General features: G+C 38.2%; 2 protein-coding genes across 3 annotated transcripts in view; one reads left to right on the plus strand and one right to left on the minus strand.

The window, feature by feature from the left end:
* Positions 1–7,575: 7,575 nt before the first annotated feature.
* Positions 7,576–19,263, plus strand: LOC306755336 (uncharacterized protein). Its single transcript, XM_079239693.1, has 3 exons — positions 7,576–7,711; positions 8,035–8,089; positions 11,403–19,263. Exon 3 carries the CDS (start codon positions 11,412–11,414, stop codon positions 17,136–17,138), a length of 5,727 nt encoding a protein of 1,908 aa, XP_079095819.1. The 5' UTR covers positions 7,576–7,711; positions 8,035–8,089; positions 11,403–11,411; the 3' UTR covers positions 17,139–19,263.
* The window catches only part of LOC306755347 (uncharacterized protein), a 33,618-nt gene continuing 22,641 nt past the window's right edge, over positions 9,480–20,456 (minus strand). Inside the window, exons 14-15 of one of the 2 annotated variants that reach the window (XM_079239705.1) lie at positions 19,847–19,949; positions 9,480–10,955 (exon numbers count right to left, since the gene is read on the minus strand). In XM_079239705.1, coding sequence (XP_079095831.1) covers positions 10,930–10,955; positions 19,847–19,949 — 129 coding nt within the window. In that variant the 3' untranslated portion in view covers positions 9,480–10,929. Of the gene's footprint in view, positions 10,956–18,489; positions 19,950–20,456 lie in introns of those variants that run through there. The other variant, XM_079239704.1, reaches the window with a different exon arrangement.

A 20,456-nucleotide genomic window follows, 5' to 3' on the forward strand; every position in this document is an offset into this window, starting at 1 on the left:
AGATCCACTCGATCTCCAGAACATCACATCCCTTGCTGCTTTTAAAGCTCATCTCAAGAGTCAGCTGTTTAAACTTGCTTACAGTCTTTCACCATCATTTGTCCACCATTTTATTTGCTGCTTTTAACTGAGCGAATTTAATTTGGTTGTTTCATTGTTTGTTCTTATTGCATCAGTTAGTAAGCAGCCTTCGGTTTCTTGAAAGGCGCTAAAATAAAATGTATTATTATCATTAATAATATAAAAATAAAATGTATTATTATCATTAATAATATAAAAATCAAATGTATTATTATCATTAATAATATAAAAATAATAATATCATTATTATTATTATCATTATCATTATTATTATTATTATAATTATTATTATCATTATCATTATTATTAGTAGTAGTAGTAGTGGTAGTAGCAGTAGTAGTAGTATGCATGTGCATTAAGCAAAGATATACTATAATAAAGTGATAGAACGCCGACTCATTCATAAACAACACATAATAAAAGCTTTGACTCAATAAATACATACATATCTAAGCAAACATAAGAGAAGCAAGTATAAAGCAAGACAGAAGGCAGAGTAAAGATTTGAAGAACCTTCAGCTGAACTTTGCGAAGTTTTTGCATTTTCAGCTAAAAAAAGAAAAATTTTATTTTGCATTTCCTTTTGTTTAGCTTGAACAATGGTGTCCCTTTGCTGTTGGGATATAAAGTTGTACTTATCGATCGATCCAAGAGATCCTATATTAGCTGGTTAAAGGTCTAATGCCACTACTAGTCCTTAATCCCCTAAAGTGGAATGTCTGAAAGTCAGAGTGGAGCTGAGACACAGTAGATAATAAGGTATAATGTGAGCAGTAGATATATTGTATACTGGTAAATAATATTGTAGCACAAGCTGTGTTACCATTAGACCTAGAATTGTGCAAAAACTAAATATTGCCCTGGTCTATTGCCCAACCCCGACCACCCCCATCCCAAGTGCCTCCCAGGAGGAGGAGACGTAGGAAGAAATAGTACTGCAGCAATTTGTGTGTTTGTGTGTGTGTGTGTGTGTGTGTGTGTGTGTGTGTGTGTGTGTGTGTATACTGTGATTTTGGCAGCTTAGACAAATTTTTCCTTCACACTTTAAAAGGTGCAGTATGTAAGATTTTCAATATTTACAAAATAAATTAACTAAAAAAATAACTACAATCATAATTAGATAGTTTTTTAAACATGTAGGTTCCAGTCTGTTCATATTTGATGTGTTATTAAATTATAAGTTTAATTAATGACAAAGACCCTTCTTAAATGTTTTCCTACCAGTAAAAAAAAAGTGCTTTTTGTCATTTGTCATTAATTAAACTTGTAATTTAATAACGCATCAAATATGGACAGACTGGAACCTACATGCTCAAAAAACTATCTAATTATGATTGTAGTTATTTTATTAGTTAATTTATTTAGAAAATATTGAAAATCTTACATACTGCACCTTTAATTCTGCATGTTTCTTTTCTTTCTTTTTTTTTCTTCTTTTCCTACCTTCTCTCTCCTGCTAGGTTCAGCTTTGCCTATTACTACACAATGATTAGAAATTTAAAAAAAAACAATAAAAATATTCAGATTATTAAGGGCAGCCATCTATAAGACCTGTTTCCCTTGGTAGAGTACATCTGCCTGGCTAAATTTGGCACACAGCCATTCTGGATGCTACAATGCTGGACAGGACAGGCTAAAAAAAAAAAAAAAAAACCAAAAACCCCTAAATATATCGCAATAACAAAAAGCGAATGGAAACACCTACATTTTTAAAAAATTTGGCACACAGCCATTCTGGATGCTACAATGCTGGACAGGACAGGCTAAAAAAAAAAAAAAAAAAACAAAAACCCCTAAATATATCGCAATAACAAAAAGCGAATGGAAACACCTACATTTTAAAAAAATTTGGCACACAGCCATTCTGGATGCTACAATGCTGGACAGGACAGGCTAAAAAAAAAACAAAAAAAACAAAAACCCCTAAATATATCGCAATAACAAAAAGCGAATGGAAACACCTACATTTTTAAAAAAAAGTCTGAAATATTGCTAAAAAGTTTTCCGCTCTCATGAGGTGGTTTTCCTGACGTTTCCATATAGAATTATATTTCAGAAAATGTAATGGAAACATTTTTTTTATGTGACTCTGGACATGAGACCAGTTCATTTCCAGTAAAGATGGCGCATTGTGGAACAAACAGCAGCAAATTTCAGTTTTAGAGAAAAAATTGAGGCAGAAAAGCTTTGAAAAGCCGTAATTCTCTGCAGCAGGTAGAAGATACCAAAATAATGTCTTGTGCTACCTTGCACAGGCTGCAATTCGTGTAAAAACTCATCCAGTTCAGGAAGCTGAGGTCGATGTGCTAAACACTGTTCAGTGGAAACACCTGCAAATTGCAATTGTTGTTTGTAGAAACATACAAATATTGCCTTTATTTCTCAAAAAAAAAAAAAAAGGGATGTTATAGTCTCCTGTCCAACACATCGTTTCTATGCCAACCAGCAAAATGTTGAAAGTAATACATTTTAGTGGAAGGTTTCGTCCATCCTGCATTTTGATTTTCTTTTTCTTATTTTAACTCAACAACCATAAAGGAGATTTACAATATGCCAGTCTATCGCAGAGCTAACACAAACAGATGAACAACCATTCACACTCACTCCTATGGCCAATTTAAAAGTAACCTATTAACCTAACATGCATGTCTTTGGACGGTGTGAGGAAGCCGGGGAGAACATGCAAACGCCACACAGAAAGACCACCAGTTGAGCCTCCCGCCCAGTCGAGGATCAAACCAGTGACCTTATGGTGTGAGGTGACAGTGTTAACAACCATGCCACCGTGCAGCCAATAATAATAATGAGGATGATGATAATAAAAATGACAATATTGATAATAATAATAATAATAATAATAATAATAATATTAATAATGATAAGTAAAACAATGTACCCCTTAAAATAGGAAAATAACATTTGACTATAAACACTGTACCAAGCTGCTCTTCTTCAAACTTATATTTATTTTATATTTGCATATAAAAATAAATTAGTAAAAGTTTTACTTTAATTTATCTGCTAAAAATGTGTCTCGTTGCTCCACATGCTCCATTCTGCTTTAGTTACACCTCTTATTTCTGAAAATAAGTTCTTAATTTTATCCAGAGATAAATGATCTCTTGCTCTGAATAGTATTTCTTAAACTTCATCTAAACTGGAAGTTTTGGAGCTTGTATTTCCCAGAAGAGTTTCTTTGCATGAGCTCATAGTCCTGCATTATTTAGCAGTCTAGTGGCTCTTTTCTGCATTTCTCTGCACAACTTCTATGTTGCGTATTTGCTTCCTATAACCTCAAAAAATCTGATCATTTTGCTAAAATTAAAATTTTTTAGCTCAATTTAGCTCATTTAACTCAAATGATTTTCAGTTTTGAGCTCAAAATGTTGAATTAACACCAACTAAATAAATCACATCAATGTTTCTTTCTTCTCTTGACACATTTCAGTCTGCATACAACTCCCAGTTTGATCAAGTAGAATAAATATCCTTTTGATTGTTGCTTATTTTTGTCATACTTTAATTCTCTATCAGAGCATTTATCAGTTTTATTTCCATCCATTTCAGCTTAATTTTGTTGCTTTGCAGTGTAGCTCATTGCTCCCAGATGTGATGCTTCACAGTGCTAGCTTAACCTTTTCTCTTCTTACCATCTGTTAGATTGCACTAGTTCTCCACCTCATCTGTTCACGCCCCGTCCAGAAGATCAGATTCTCCATTAGACCCCCATTTATCTGGAAACTCATCAGCAAACTTTCCTGTTGCACACCTGTAAAAATTTTTTACCATTGCTCCCTGCATCCTATTCATACCTGGAATCACTGATTGTAATCCAGAGCTGGCTGCACAACACTGCCACCTACTGCAGAGGAGGGTTCACTTCAGTTCATTGCTCTATTTAAGCAACTGTTTGCTTGAAACAAAGACAAGACAGTAGGAAATCTACATTCAGTGATAGTATACACTGTTTTGTTATTTAACTGAGTTAAAGAAAAACAAACAAACAAATAAACTGGCCCTGGACAAATTATAGCACTTTTCTGATGAACAGTGGGACAAAATACCTGTCAACAGGTGCAGAAGTCTGACTGAGAGGAACAGAAAACACCTGACTATATTGTAATCATCAAAGGATTATTAAAATAAATATTGGTTTATGAGTGTTGTAACATATGTTATTTTATCATAATGGTTTACTTTTTAAAAATCTTTTTATTGAACCAGAATTAGTAAATAATGTAATGATTTTCATAAAACTTCTATTTATTATTAATTTTGTCAATTTGAATTTATTTCCCAGGCAGCAGTTTTTCTCCTTCTTCAATGGGAGGGGATGAATACACTGTAAAAGATATCTATAAAAAGACTGTATATGTGTCTAACAAGGATCATTTTACCTTGAAGTTAACGTCAGATTGACAGGATGAACTGTCAGCCAGATGAGAGCTCGTCTAAACCGCCTCCTCCATGTTGGTCATTTAATCACAAAGAAAAATAGAAAAATAAATAAAATTAAAATGACTGGCATCCTTTTCTGTAATTTTAAAAATATTTTTGTGTTTTTTGTGGAAGAATGGGATCAGTGATTAGATCAACTTTGCATATGTAGTTGCTAGGCGATGGAGGACTGGAGCACTATGGGCAATTCTCGTACACTGGATAGGCCGTCTCGTTTCAGTGACAGTAATCCCACTTCAGACTGTGCAGATGACGTAGAAAACATCGTAGCCTATGTAGTCTGCGTACTTAGAAGTGTGCAGACCCTGAATTGAGACACATCCACAATTTTGTGGTTTTCTTCTTCTTCTGGTGTTTTCAGATAGTTGTTAATGACTTTATAATGGTTTGTTACCTCTACCAACCAGTGTCAAAACACAGGAGTGAACTCTAAACTCAACATTGTCCACTAGTGGATGAATAATGGCAACGTAAAAGAGGAATTTGAAATGGACGTCCGAATCCCACTTATGTAGAAAAGGAAATATAAATGGGCCTTCAGACAACAAGCTCAATCTACTCTTTTTAAAAATATCAACCACTAAACTAAATAATTTTATTGTCAGAAAACTTTAAAATGATGCAATGAAAACACACAAAAATGAAAATACTGCCACATTATAAGTGTAGAAAAACATAACTAGCTTAATCATAGAGGCTAATCATGATGCTTTTCCCTTAATTCTGTTCTCAGACACGCAGGAAGTTAAAGTACAGCTTTGATTGTTAATTTATGTAGAATGCGAGATGTAAAGAGTTGACGTTGATGTTTATCTCCTGCAGTACAAAAATACAGAGTATAATTTCAAAACGAGACACAAAAATGTCCTTTTTATGCTCTTTTTCATCTGAAACACAGTGAAATGAAAACTTTAAGTATCGGTTTCTCACATGGATGTCCTGATTGTAATGGCTGACAACTGAGCTAACTCGTTGCTTCTGCCGTAAATGGTGCCAGTCAGACTGAGGAGCCAAACACCAACACCAACTTAGATCAATTCAACAAATTAGAGCCCCTCTCATTTGATATCCCACACATCCTTATTTAATTATATTTATGTAACTACTGTCTGTACTCACTGGTAATCACCCAGCCAATGACAGCTCTGGTCTAAGTCAAGTTTCTTTATGGTCATGCATACAAAGAATATAGAGTTCTTCAGAGGCCCACAGTACCACCATGTTAAACATGCACACAACAACTAAACACCAGCAGACGTTTGGCTCATGTGGTTTTCAAAGTTCTTTGGAAGGTGACTATAAGTTACTCCTAAAGTCTTGAAAACTAATTAACCTCCTTAGATTACAATTGTAGCTAAAATGTCTCTCCAGTCTCGTATCGCAAGCACGTCCCCTTTTTTCTTTTTTTTTTCTTTCCTTGCCTCTTGCCTTACAGGCTTCTGTCAGTGATCAGTCATCTAATATAAATACCTCTTGGCTATTACAGTATCTTATGACTCGATCTGCAGGATTTTCTTCTTATTATTATTTTAATGTTCTGTTGTCGTTGCATTTAATCTTAATTTAATTAAGTAAGGGCTGTTTTACAACTTTTTGCCTGTAAAATTTACAATAATAACCTGGCTTGGATTGCTGTTTTTTTTTTTATCAATACCTTGGATCACCACAATCCTGCTTTGAGCTTTTTAAGCACGTACTAGTCTTGATTTATTACAGATGTGGTAGTTTTCCATTGTATGCTATGGTAAAGTTTGGCTTGCTTTTGTTTTTGGTTTTCCATTGTAGGCAGCACCACTGATCTGATGCTATCGCTATCCCATAGTCAGCTGTGGTTTCAAGCATGCTATACTATACTATACAGTTAAAGGTATCAGACTGTTGATAAGTCTAGTGGTTCTCAAACTTTTTAAACAACAACCTTTAAGATAGCCCTGCGATGGACTGGCGAGCTGTCCAGGGTGTACCCTGCCTTTCGCCCAAAGACTGCTGGGATAGGCTCCAGCTTTGCCGCGACCCCTCATTGGATTAACTGGTTAGGATAATGAATGAATGAACGAACCTTTGATGAACACCATTGGTGTTTACGATTCGTACCCCTCATGCGATGGCAGAATAATTAATTGTGTGATTTATTTGAATGGCAAGCAGCCATTCTCTACATGCAGGGCTGGAAAACTGTTAAAATCTTCACAAATTAGGACAAAGTGGATTTTGGTGGATTAAGTTAACCAATTTCACATCTATTTATCTCTAAATTAATGTTTTATTATGAAAATCCCTGTCAAAAATCACAAATTTGTTTGATAGATGTAGGTTATGTATCTTTTAAAATTATCTGACGACCCCTAATGGTGTCCCGACCCCCAGCTTGAGAACCACTGGGTTAGTCAGCCGCCACACATGGATGTAACATTTACAACTTCAACTACAGACATCTGTACTCACTGATCCCATTCTGTGTGCAAGATTAAAACAAATATAAGCATGTCTATCAGTCATGAATGTGCAGATTGATCTGATTGAGACTCGGTCCATGATCCCTGCCAACAAGCCTGGTGCAAACCTATTCAGTACAACAACCTCTCTGCATGCTTCATGTTCCCTCAATTTTGAAGAAAGTCTGTGCTGAATTGATAACAGCATCTGCAGTGAGATGGTACTGTGTGCATTGCAGAAAATCCTGTCATTCAGTATTGTACCATGTAGTGCTTATAAGCAGAACTTTGCAGCTGCAGCTGCTTGTGATGGAGCCTGTTTAGATCCATTTCTGTCACAAATTTAAATTCTCTCCAGATAAATCTGGGTGAATATGATTTGCTTCATGTTAGAGGTAAGAACCCCCCCTTTTAGTTTTCTAGTAGTTCGTCCTTCGTCCGTAGTTGCCATTGGGTCTGTTGGCTTTCTCGGTGTGCAGAGTTACTACTTTCCCTCAGGTGGAGGTGGCTGCCACTGGCCTGTAGGGGCTGCACCTCAGCCATCTCAGGTGGCCTGGAAACCCCCATCGGTCACTGCAACACACACTGAAAGCAACGGTTTTATTTTTGGAGTGGCTGCAGGCACCGCGGCTCGCTCCTAAAGACTCCTGCTCAGTTCAGGATGAGACGGCCCTGTGGCACCCTGAGCCGGGATTAACAAGCCGAGAGCAGCTTGCCCTGTCAGCCGCTCGCTGAAGGTAAACCAGTCAAACTCTGACAAGCTGGTGGTTTGTGATGCTGACTGACTGGTCAGATGCTGACTTGTAAACATGGCGTAGCATTTGATGCCACGTGCAGGATTTCTAACCATAAATGCATGATGGATAATAAACATTATGGTACATCCAGCAATTAACAAGCTTGTATGGAGATGTTAAACATATTCTGTTCCTGCAGGTTTTTATTAGGACAGTTAAATGCAAGCTTGTACCACAGTGATTACATTTTTATTATTTCATGGGCTTTTGAACCCACTGTGCTTTAAATAGGTAAAATGTCTGCGCCTCCCTTCTCACTGTAGATCTTGTGTTTCCTCTGCACACCGTCCTGCACAACACAAGCAACTTCCACCTCAAGTAAGTGTTCCAGATTCAAAATGTGCCAGTCTGCTATTACTGAATCTGTCAGTTTTCTCTAACAAAGTGCTTAAAAGCTGGTCAGATTGAGGTCACGGCCCAGTTTTATCACAAAGCTAAACTTACACTTTCCTCTTTTGAGCTGCTGCAGTGGAAACCTCCCAGATGTCCAACCCCACAACCTTAAATAGGGGATGTCTCATGTGTCAGACTGTCACCGTGGTGGCAGGAGTCACTTTGACTGCAGGAATTTATGATAAACATTCCTTTAAAAGTCGCCAATTATCGCATGTTGTTGGGATTTCAGAGCAGACATCAGAAGCAGAAGAGATTAGAAGAGGTTTTTCTCTGCTGCATTTGAAATATTTAGCTCTATTCAGGAATATTCAGGCAGAAATTTCTCTCAAGGTCAGCGTCTCTGGCTTGTCCTTAGTCAAAGTGACTGAAGTACAACATGAAGAAAAATTTAGGCGATATTGTCTCCTGGAAACACAAGGCTAAGCTCCCAGTTGGAGCGGGATTTGCGCCTGGGATTGATTTCCAGCAAACTGTGGGTGTTTCAGCGAGAGCAGGACGGCAGGCAGCAGGTGCTCGGTGTCAGGATGTTTGCTCTTATTTCCCTCTGTCTAAAATTAGACTGTGGATCTTTCCTAGTGCCAAGGCACTCATATTCCATGAGAAAGGGAACAATTTAGCTGATGTTAACTAAGTTGTAGTAAAAGCAACAAACTTTCACATTTAAAGATAAATGATAAAACCTCTTTTTCAGCCTGTTTCCTTTCTTTTCTCTGTTCAAACATTCAGAAATGTGTGTGTAAAGTCTGTTAACTTATTGTTTTACACAGATATGAGCTGAAAACTATCATCCACTTCCATGCTTGGACTTGCTCACGCTCCTGTTTGTGTCATCTTCCTTGAGATTTGCTTTTATTTCCTCCAGAGGTCACTTTTAATTTCAACAGTCTCCTTGAGAGACTATTTTCATAAGCAGTTTGTCATCATTTCAAAGCAGCTTTGCCATAAGCAACAGCTTTACATGCCTTTCTATTTCCAATAGTTGAGGCTTCTTGTAACCATGCAGCATCTTCTGGACCCAATTAAGAGTTTTGGAACCTGCTAATGAGCCCGTTCTTATAAGAGCTCATCGTTTCCTGAAGCCAAATGAAGACGTGTTCCAGAGCCTTTGGCATGTGTTATATCAGTACCGTTGGTAGGGAGTTTAATGTTCTGTACTGCAATGGATTCGATAGAAGACGTGTCACAGTTAAATTATTATGAAAAGGTTTTATTAGATTAATTTAATTCAAAGGTAGATGAAGTACCTTTTAATATCAGTCATAAAAATGACTGCCAAGATTAAACACAAAAAATCTCACATTTTGCTTCTCTGGATCATGTTTTTTTTTAATAACTTTCCAGATCACATGGAAAAAAAACAGCATACAATATATCAAAAAAGACAAACATAAAGAGAGAAAAGAAAAATAAAACAATACAAAATACATAAACCAGGCTGACAGGGATAAAAACAAATGGAGCCTACCATAGAAAAGTCCATTTCCATAACAGACCTGCCACAATCAAAACTTTTGCCTTTGTTCACTGTTCATTTTTGAGACATAAGCTCTAAACCCACGAAATGAATCCAGTCATCCCAGTATCTTTAATATTTTTAACCCATTTTTGAAGACAACATGTTGTTATTTTCCATGACAAACATTTTTTTTTTAACTATTTCCAATGGGTTCTCTTTACACATCCATTTAGTTTTTTTTATTTGTCATATTGTTTTTTCCTGTCATGTTTTCTAGTATATTGCCCAAATAAATAATATTAAAGTTCACACCCAGTTCCGATCCAGTAACTTTATTAACAGATGGTTTTCATAATTTATGCAGACGTCGCAGCTCGTAGCTACTTCTAACTACCCAAGAAGGTCCGACACCTCGGATATCTGTTGGAATCTCAGAAAGAGTCGTCTTTACCAGGAAAATGAGAAAAATAGCAGAGTTGTTTTATGTCTCGTCAACTTGGAATAAGTTTAGAGATGAAGCAGACGGTTCAGTGTTAGCTGTGCTACCGATCTGACTTTTATGAACCAGCAAGACCAATCAATACACTGTCGACCCCAGAAAGATGTCAGACCACCAGGAAAATGACTGTTGTGCCAGATGTCCAGTCTGTTACTGTGGATGGGGTTAAATGGAACAGTTTGGGCCAAAATGACAGGATCGATTTTCTTTCTTCGGCTGTTTTGTACTAGACGTTCCATGAGCAGAACATGACATATAAATATTTTTCTCAGTGTACATCAAATGAAAAGTAACATGTTTTTAGTCTGTTGATATCAGAAAAAGCCTACTTATGGAAGGGGGTCTACCCCTGCTGTAAACCAGGTGGGCGGGTTTAGCCAATATTTTGTGATTAAAGGAGTTTTAGAGATTTTTTGGGCAGGTTAGAATAACTTCTGGCAATCTCTAGTAATTCTCTTTTCTTAAGCTTCTTCAAATCCACCTCCATGTTAGCCATTTCACCAAAAAAATAATGAGTGTTTAATGGGAAAATACAATGCGAATAAACTCTTCTGACCACTGGGTAGTTACAAGCAGTCGTGAGATTGATGTATGCATAAAATGCAAAAAAGGGTGTTTTTCCACTTGCACCATGTAAGTCTTAAACTTTGGACATTCCCAAAATATATGAAAATGACTTGCAGATAAACGTTTTGCTTCTCTAGTTGCAGAATTACAGAGTCTCACAGAAATAAGCTTGGAAGCTTATTGAAAAACAGAGAACGGTGAAGTGAAAGTGGCTTTTCCTCAATAACCCAAATATGTGCTTCACAAATCTTCATAAAAGTGTCCAGCTGAAAAGAGAAAAAGAAGGAACAATCAATATTTATACTTGTCAAATTATTGACTTTAATTATCTGCCGAATATACTGAATAAAAGCAGAGAATATTCCAGTAGCTCCCGAGACTACAAGTCACTGAAAATTTTAATTTTTGCTCAACTTTGCAGTAGGAAAAGACTCACCAATATTTCCAGCCACTAAAAGACGTATCAAAATCATTATCTGACTTACTAATGACCAAGTTATTAAGCTATCAGTCATAAGATTTATTAATTTGTCTTTCATATGGTGACATGTATTATCTTCTTTTGATTTTGTTGTAGACTCAACTAAGTATTTTTCTGTTTATCACACAATTAAACTATTTCTAACATGACGAGACTCATGAATAACAGAACTTTGGTTTGCCAATATCTCAATTATTGATGAATGAGCTGATATGTGCCATCCATCTTGCAGGAGTGTGAAATGCTGATGGACATCTGCTACAGTAACGGGTTGGATCCTGACTTTTGCCAGCAGTATCCACCGCCCTTACTGCCAAAGCCGGGAAAAGACAATGCAAGGCTCCAGAAACTCAAGAAGAAAAGAGCCAAGAAAAAAGGCAGCCTTTCTCAGACTCCCATCCCGTTCCGATCCTGTTTGTCGCCTGTCAATGAAGCAAGCACAGACCTAGAGCACAGCGACCAGTCCAGCCCACCCCGGACACCAGATTCAGCATTCATTGCAGACTCTTCAGTATCCAGTTTCCCTTTCGGATCCTTCTACAATCCCTCTGCATCTGCATTCCCTCCGCCTCCGAGCAACCCCCACGGACAAGTTGGCAGCTTTCAGCCTCAGCTCCACACAACCCAGATCAGAACCTCTGAAAACCAGGTGGCCCCTCTGTATGAGTGCTCCTCTTTCTTATTTGATGATGCGACTCCTTTCATGATGCCACCTTCGACATTACCACCCAGACAGGTTCCAGCACAATGCCTTCCCACTGCCTTCATGTCAAACATGACTTCAAATTCCCATGGGTCAGTCAAAACAGTGTCTCCAGCTGCTATGTCGCAGTCCAGTCCTAAAATATCAACGCACAGCCTGACACTATCCTCTGTCATCCCCAACTCTGGCCCAGGCCTGACACCTTCTCATGTTTCAGAGCTACCTTCTGTTCCAGTGCTACTATCAGTTTCCAGCACACAACCTTTTATTCCCAGCCAGAGGGAGACAAACCCTTATTTAAAGGATGACCTTCAGAATCAGACATCATCTTGGACCGTCAGACCAAGCAGCAATGGCAACTGTATTCTTCACCAGATACCCTCTGAAATAACTGCCTCAAAAATATCACTTGTTGAAGCAGGGAGAGAGGCAAGGTCTGAAGCCACAAAAGCTAAGATTTATACATCAAAAGCAACATTTTATGAAATCTCTAAACCTTACTCTGTCCAGGACCTCACAGCAATATATGCGGCCGACCAGGGAGCATCATTTTCAGCTGAATACAGGGAGAAAACGGCTCTGACGGTAGTTGACACTGATCTCAGACTGTCTTCGACAAGGATCCATAGTGGGAGACCTCAGACGCCTTACGTAACAACTCAAACATCAACACCTAACTTTGAAATCGCAAAACCCGCCCCATTTTTATTTACTGCAAGTCCTGCTTTCAACTACCAAGATTTACAAGAACCTGTTGTTATGAAAGATGAACTGAAACACAAATCAGCAAGTCAAACTAACTTCATAAGTAATCCTCCAACGCCATCAGAAGAATGGAAGCAGCCTAGCATGTTTAACATGACTTACACTGGACAATTCAGCAATTACGAAGAAATAGCGATCCCAAATACACAAAGGAGTACCATAAATTTAAGCATGGCGAATAAGGAGTTGTACCACAGAGAGAACATAACTACAGGGGATGTTCCTGTGGCCAGACCTTTGCTAATGGCATCTGTCAACTCGCAGCTGACGGCAGAAGCACCAAACAACAGAGGTTCATCTTTGCCACAAGTTCCATCCTTCCTTTCTGCGCCAAAGAATATCAACCCTACACCATCGATTTCAACACAAACAACACCAAATCAAAGTCCAATGGTCTCAAACCATCGCCCTCCTGTGCTTGAGGCACGCAAATCTTTGTCATCACTATTGGAGACTCAAATGTCATTAGCAACCTCAAAGCCCAAATCACGGTCTACATACTATGGGCTAACTCCAGCTGAGTATGTTGCCTATGGTGGAATTAGGACAACTCCGTTACACCACAGCCCCCCCGAAACCTTGTCAGAAAAGTTCTTCTCAGACATATCTACAGACGGATCCCCTGCTACGAAACATGAAAAACAGCTCAATGGACATGAGGATCTACCATCTCCCAAGTGTCAGGAGCTCCCAGCTGATTGGAGTGTCCCAAATAGTGAAGTTATCACTGAAGAAAACTGGTCTGGAGCTGAGAGTACTCAAATACAGTCACTTAAAACATCCAATGTGGACAGAATAAAACCTGAACTTCCCTCTGGCTTGACACAGAAAACAGTGCAGGAATCCACAACTGATGTATCAACACCAAAAGCCTCATACTCTGAGGCTCCAATACCAATACCTAAAACAGGTGAGGGGCTCATGCAAAGTCCGGCACAGTTTTCCACAGAGGCAGGTCTAAAAATGGGCCAATCTTCACCTGGTAGCTCTCATTTGTCAGCTTCTCCCTCACCTAAAGTGAAAAATGCAAATCCTGATGTGCAGCATAAACCAAAACTGGTAGATGTAAACAAAGCTTCCAATCCTGTTAAAACACCTCAGATTTATAATGAAACCTGCATTGAAGAAACCAGAGTTACATGTATAAAAGACAAGTCGGGACAAATAAAAATGGCTCCACTTGAAGGGAGTCATTTTACAGATCATGGTGTCAATATTCAAGACACTTGCAAGCCTGTAAACCATATCGCTGAAAGTGAAAGCCTTGTTGCTCAATCTACCATCAAGGAGCTTCAGCCCAGATTCTCAGAGACTCCTGCTTTGAATGATGAATTCATTTTGGGAATGCAACAATCCACCAAAGTGATATCAGAAACCTCACAGACCAGAAAAGTGGCCAGTGAAGCTGTGTTAGACAAACTAAACAATATTAACCATGAAATTAAAGCAAGTTGTGCTATTGTTCCACAAAATAAGACAAACATTGGAAGCATTTTGCCGTCTTTGACTAATACAGAACATCCTACTGACAACAGAAACAAAACAGTACAATTATCAGAAAAATTCATCAAAGAACCTGATATCACTGCCACTTCAGTGTTTTCACACAAACCCGTTAAGGCATCTGTATGTTCGCCTGAGAGGGACCCCAAATTTATTCATCCACTCAGATCCGAAACTCAAGTTTGCAAAAGTAACAAGTCAATAGAAAGCAAAATGCATTTGCCTATACCAAATGTACCTGATGTAAATGCTATTTTACCACATGAACCTACCACAGACACTAAACTGCCTGCTTTACATCTTACTGCAACCAAACCATTTACTTTTTCAGATGTTAACGTCCTTTTACCGGCAGAACCATCACACATGCCACCAAAAGAGCCAGAAAAGCTAAACCCAATCAGTGCAAATGCACCGGTAAACACTCAAATAAACATAGGATTGAATAAACATAATAAAGTTGTGCAAGAAGCAAGTTCCAGTGCAAATTTTTACTCAGGTACAGGAGTAATCGGAGCAATGGAAACCACAATTTTCAAAACAGAAAACAGCCAAAAAGAACTGACTTCTGATCTATTAAAAGGAAATATAAACCTATCAACCAGTGAAGCCAAACTTTCCAATGACCAAACTGCGAACCAACATAAATCGTTTGTAGACACAATTTCATACAGGCAATCTGAAGAGTCTATTCAACGTGAAATTACACAGTCAAATAAATTTGGTTTAGGAGGTCATTTTTACAGTGATCCAACCTCTGAAACAAAAGTCCCCATCACACTTAACGGAGAAAGAGCTTTGCCTATAACAACAGACCCAACACTGAGTGCTAAACCACCATTTAATACTATACAACCCAATAAACCAATGGTGCCCTTGAGCCCAATCCTCAGGCATATTCCACCAAAAAGCCCAAAGATAAAATCAGACAGGTCTGATGAATTATCTGCTGCAAAGCCCCTTGTGGATGAAGCATCATTTCCTGGCTCAGTTCATGGCAAACTGACTCCAACTCTTTTCGCTGTGAACAGATCTCCAGAGATACCAAGGCACAAAATTAATTCTCATTCTACCATAAAAGAGAACCTCCCTGTCATTAAGTCATTCATAGACAATCAACATTTAGCAAGTCCACCCATAAAAAATAAAAATTCCATAATATCTACTGTGGAATCAACAGTTTCCATCTCTTCAAAGCATATTGAAGCTACCACATCTTGCATTAGCGCTGAACAGAAAACCACACAGTTAATTAAACCAAATCAAACCTCTTTGCCAGGAAATAATGCTCTCAGTTTAGTCAATTCAGCGAACTATTCCATTGGCTCTATCAGTGAAACAAAAATAACTCTTGAAACTAATGCTCACGCTGTAAATACTCAATCTGTCCCATGTGTTGCTTTAAGTAGTCCCAATCCTGAAAATAATCGGCCTCTCAGTGGAGCCATGACAGATTTGAAAGGTCCACATAGCCCACCAACTGCAATTAAGCCATGGCCTGCGGTAAGGTCTTCCCCTCTACTAGAGCCAAGGGTGTTGCACACACCTAAAACAAGTTATACTCCTACCTTACCCCAGTCCTCTCAAACTCCTGTTTCTTTCAACTATTTGACAGAAACAAAACCTTCATCATTCATAATGAAAGACGAGGTTAAACACCCCCTGACCTCTTTTCAGACTGATATACCAAGTAAGGCCACCCAGCAGCCAGCTCCATCTGTCACACAGGATAATTTAAATCCAGAAATAAGGTTGCCTGCAGCTCAAGACACCTACGTACCTGAGGTAAAAGTACATTCCCCCAAGCATCACACAAAGACAGTTATGTCACCAAATCCATTTCTAGAAGGAATACTCTTCTCCTCGGGTACCAGAGGAGGCATGGCCACCCAACAAATGCAATCAGATTTAACTAGTGCAACAACTCTAAAAACAACACTTCCCATTCAGCAGGTAGAAGCAATAGCAGCCTCTGCCACTGTAGAGATGAAGCCATCAGTTGAAAATACAGAATACTCAAAGTCTCCCACCATTTTAAACCAGATTAGCTCACATATAAATGATGTTCAGCCAGCAACAGAACAGCCACTAGAGACTGATTCCCCTGCAAAGCCAGCAACAGATACTGTCATGAAACCGCCCGTAGTTAAAGCTGCTGTGATTGACTCTACCACTCCTGCCTCTCTGCCTCAGGCCTCAGTCTCTGTCAAACCTCCATCTCCAAACAGAGGAATGTCACCGTCATCTCAGCCAAAAACTGGACTCAAAGGCAAGGATGTTCTGAAGACCAAAACAACAGCTGCACCAATGGAAACGCCAGCAGCCGAACCCTCCATGAAGTCAGCGACATCAACTGCATCTTCAACTACTGACAATAGACCTCTTACAGAAGGTGCACCTCCCGCATCCGCTGAGCCCAAAGCAACCCAGAAGCTGAAAGGTCTGAAGGGTAAGCTCAGCGGGTGGACACGGCTGAAGAAACACATGGTCGTTGAGCCAGATGAACCAAAGTTTCCAGAGGTGGAGGCCAAACCTCAGGCCAATTCCACTGGCAGCAACGGGAAATCTGATGAAGTTTGCGAGAAGTTGCCCGTAGACCAACCTGCCAATCAGGAAGTCATCCAGAACAAAGAAGGTCCCAAAGCTCTGAAGATGTGGGATGCACTTCTCTTTCAAATGTTCTCTACCAAAGAGAAAATAATGCACCAGATCAATTCCAACAAGAAAGACCCTGAACAGAAAAAGGCCCCCAAAGACAATCAAGCAGAGGTTCCTTCTTTTGTCAATCGCCTGCCAGTTTTACTTTACAGCCCTCGATTTGATGCTAGGAAGCTGAAAGAAGCAGCAGAGAAACCGCTCACGAAGATAGCAGCAGCATTTGAGATGGGGCTGATAAAACGCAAATCACAAGAGGATGAACGAAAGGATTTCAACAGAACAGCCAAAGGATTCGGCTCAAAGAAAGCTATGGATGTTCCTGAAGCGGCTGACCCATAATGAAGATTTAAAACTGATTTATCTGACGTGATTTACCATAAAGATGCATTTTCTTGGATAATTTGGAGCGGCAGAGAAAATTAGGATACTTAGAGATTTCCTCTTTATATAATTTGTCACAACTGCAACACGGAGACTAAGAAAAACTAAAGGGATGAGTCTCTAATCAAATACTTCACCCAATGCTGGAGTTTCGCTATTGTGAAAGGAGAGATTCACCTGATTCAGTATTATTTCTATTTGATAAATATAACTGAAATAAAAAGAAAAAAATATAATGAGATTAATTTGTTAAATAGAAGACATAGCACTTAAAGTTAAATTAATGATGCAGCTTTAATGCAGGAGTGAAATATTTGCACTTTTTGATAATAGTCAATTAGAATTTGACTTGACAAAAGTATATAAATAAAAAAGAGGAAGAAAATTTACTCCGCAAATGAATCTTGGTAGAATTTTCTTTTTGTTTGAAAATGAAAGTGTTGTGTAGCTGCAGTAGTAAGTAGCAAGTTTTTGTCGCGGTCTACCCTTTTTCTATTTTTTTTTAAACAAAGTAAGGCTTTTAGCATACACTGCAGGCAGGCAGATGTTATCCTCTGTAATAAATAGGGCTTTCACATTCCTGGAGCAACAGGGAAAATGGATTTTAAATTAAAAGAACAGTTGAATGGATGGTATAAGGTTTATGAAAGTCAGGTATGCATTTAAAGATGGTGGCACGTCAATATGAGCAGAAAACTCAACCACACAGGCTGGACCAAAGGAGGCTTAGGTAACAAGGAAAAATTATGTCTACAAGAACTGCAGGTGTCTGGTTGATGTTTTCAGCCATGCTGGAAACTCTAAACTTGTTGGAAATAATCCTATTAATTATTGTGATGGTTCTAAGATGCTCATGTTTTGGAGTTTTGGGGAAAATAAAGTAGTGACATCAATCACGGTAAAGTTGCTATGCTAGGCTATTTTTCTGGATATTCCTTAGATAAAGGGCAATAACTTCATTTTTATTACCTAAGCATGCACTAAAATAATTATGGAAGTAAATCAGAAGTAGTATCAACTTTAGTTGTTTACTGATAAGTTTTTTATTATGTAATAACATGTTAACACATTAGCAAGGTAAATGCCTTGGCTGTTAAAATGATCCTATTCTACAACCATTTTGCAGATGCTTTTCTCCAAAGAGACTTACATCTGAGAGTGAGAACAACACAAGAAAAAAATAATAGGGGATATCGTATTAAAATATTATCATTTCAAATTAGCATTTTTAGCAGTCCTCAGTGGTGTAGTGTCTAAAAATGTCTTCAGATTTCAGTTGAAAATGGTCTTATTTCATTTTTGTATGGGAAAAATTCTGGTTTGATCTTCATCTTAATGACATTTGCTGACTCAATCTCTGATTAAAGCTAGCTAGTTAGTTAGCTATCCTGCACCTCTTTTTTAGTCAGCTAGCTAGCAGTTTGTTCTTTAAAACTGTCGAAAACTACCCAAAGTGACATTCACATCACAGTAGATGCTGTTTGTGTACGTGCAAGATCCCAATTTTACTTCACTCCTCAAGTCCAAACAAAATTTAAGTTTGACGCCACAGTATCTTACGACAATAATGCAGTTAATGAATGCGAGGATGGTGTTTTTTTGTTTTTTTCCGATTCAGAAGCTGTGTGGTTGAATTATTGAGTGTCAAAATACCCACCTGCATTTTAGTGGATTGTCCACTGCTGTTGAAGACTACAGCTAAGTTTTGATTGTAACCAGGATGAAACGTACATGTGAATGCTTCTTAAGAATGTTTAAGATGGTAAAGAAGGAATTGTGAGAAAATTTACTGAATGAAATGGAGCGATAGCGTAAAAATAAAACAAAAAACAGCATAGATATTGGGGAGTTTATGTTTCTAAGGATGGAGAATTCTGCTTTTACCAAAGCAGGTATTAGCAAGTCGTTATGGTTCTTTTTGTCTCTGAGCTGGATTTTGAGAACTGTTGTTTACCACTAGAGGAATTTTGGTGAAGGGGTCTAAAGTCCCATAAACTGAATACAGCCCTATTTATTACACTGATGCTTAACATGTTTTGTTCACTGTGTGATTTTTAAAAATGGATAAAGTGTTGTAAAACTTTTCCGTCGTATATGTCCTTTTTTATTTGGTGATAGTTCTTTCTAGTCATAACACATTTCACAGCAAGCAAGACTTTGCATTTTCCTTTATCACCAGAAGCAGGCATGCTTCATTAGCAATGTATGTAATTAATTTAATTCAACAGATTAGTTCAATTATGTGTAAAATACATAAGAAACAGGCCAATTTGAGTGCTTTTTGCCTCAACATACTCACCGATTTCCAGTAGAAACAAAAGCTACAGAGGCTACCGCAGACCTTTTTATCCAATCGTTGGTGCAGATACTGGTTTTTAGTTGACATATGTAAAACAGATTGTACTTAACAGTGAGTGGGGACGTACCTGTGTCTTAATGCTGCTATTATTTAACAAGCTAAAACACGAGGCCCTGTAAAATCTGATTAAACCTTTATCAGATTGTGCATGTACATATTAAAAAAGCTAACTGTAATAATTTTCATTTTACACCCAGTTCAGCACTTTTATGATGAAATCAAGTGTGAAATCAGTGCAATAAACAAACAAGCAAACTGTATTTCTATTTTGCTTCATTATATTGGGACGGGTGAGAATCTTTCTCACCTGCCTGGCAGTTTACATCTTCACTGCAGCCGTTGCCAACGGAAACCTTCTCGTACTTACCGTGGCCTGTCACCACATATTTATATGGTTTGCCGGAGCCTTCCTGAAAATACGTAGAAAGATGGACAGATATAGACAGATCAATTAATAGTAAAGAAAAAAACAAGCAAATTAATATCTGAATTGATCCATAAATAAATGCAACTGCTATGCCGGTGGAAAGTATAGTGCTGTGATGCATAAAACTGTCACCAAATCCATGTGTGCCACATTTAACATCTGCAAAAACACTTGCAAGCATGGCGGTGGAGATGATGGATGGCATTAATCAGACAGCCTGTGATGAACTGACGGGTCATAGAGCCAGGCTTTGGCACCATTTGAGCTGACATTTTGTTAACTTTTTATTTTCTACTTTACTCCCACCTCACTGATCAGGTTTAGGTATCAAATGTAAACTGTGAGGGTGGAAGGTTTAAAAATACATAGTTGTGATTTTGCAATCGCATCATACAGATACTACTCTCTACAAAACTGTAAGTCAAACAGAACAAATTTTAATTAGATGAGCTTAAATAACAGACAAATGAAGTTTATTTGTAGGAATGAC

The sequence above is a fragment of the Telmatherina bonti genome (assembly GCF_933228915.1).
Source record: "Telmatherina bonti genome assembly, chromosome: 1".
Lineage (NCBI taxonomy): Eukaryota > Metazoa > Chordata > Actinopteri > Atheriniformes > Telmatherinidae > Telmatherina > Telmatherina bonti.

Excerpts from the sequence above, each read along its gene's own strand:
- LOC306755336 (XM_079239693.1), top strand. The coding sequence starts at position 11,412 with ATGCTGATGGACATCTGCTACAGTAACGGGTTGGATCCTGACTTTTGC.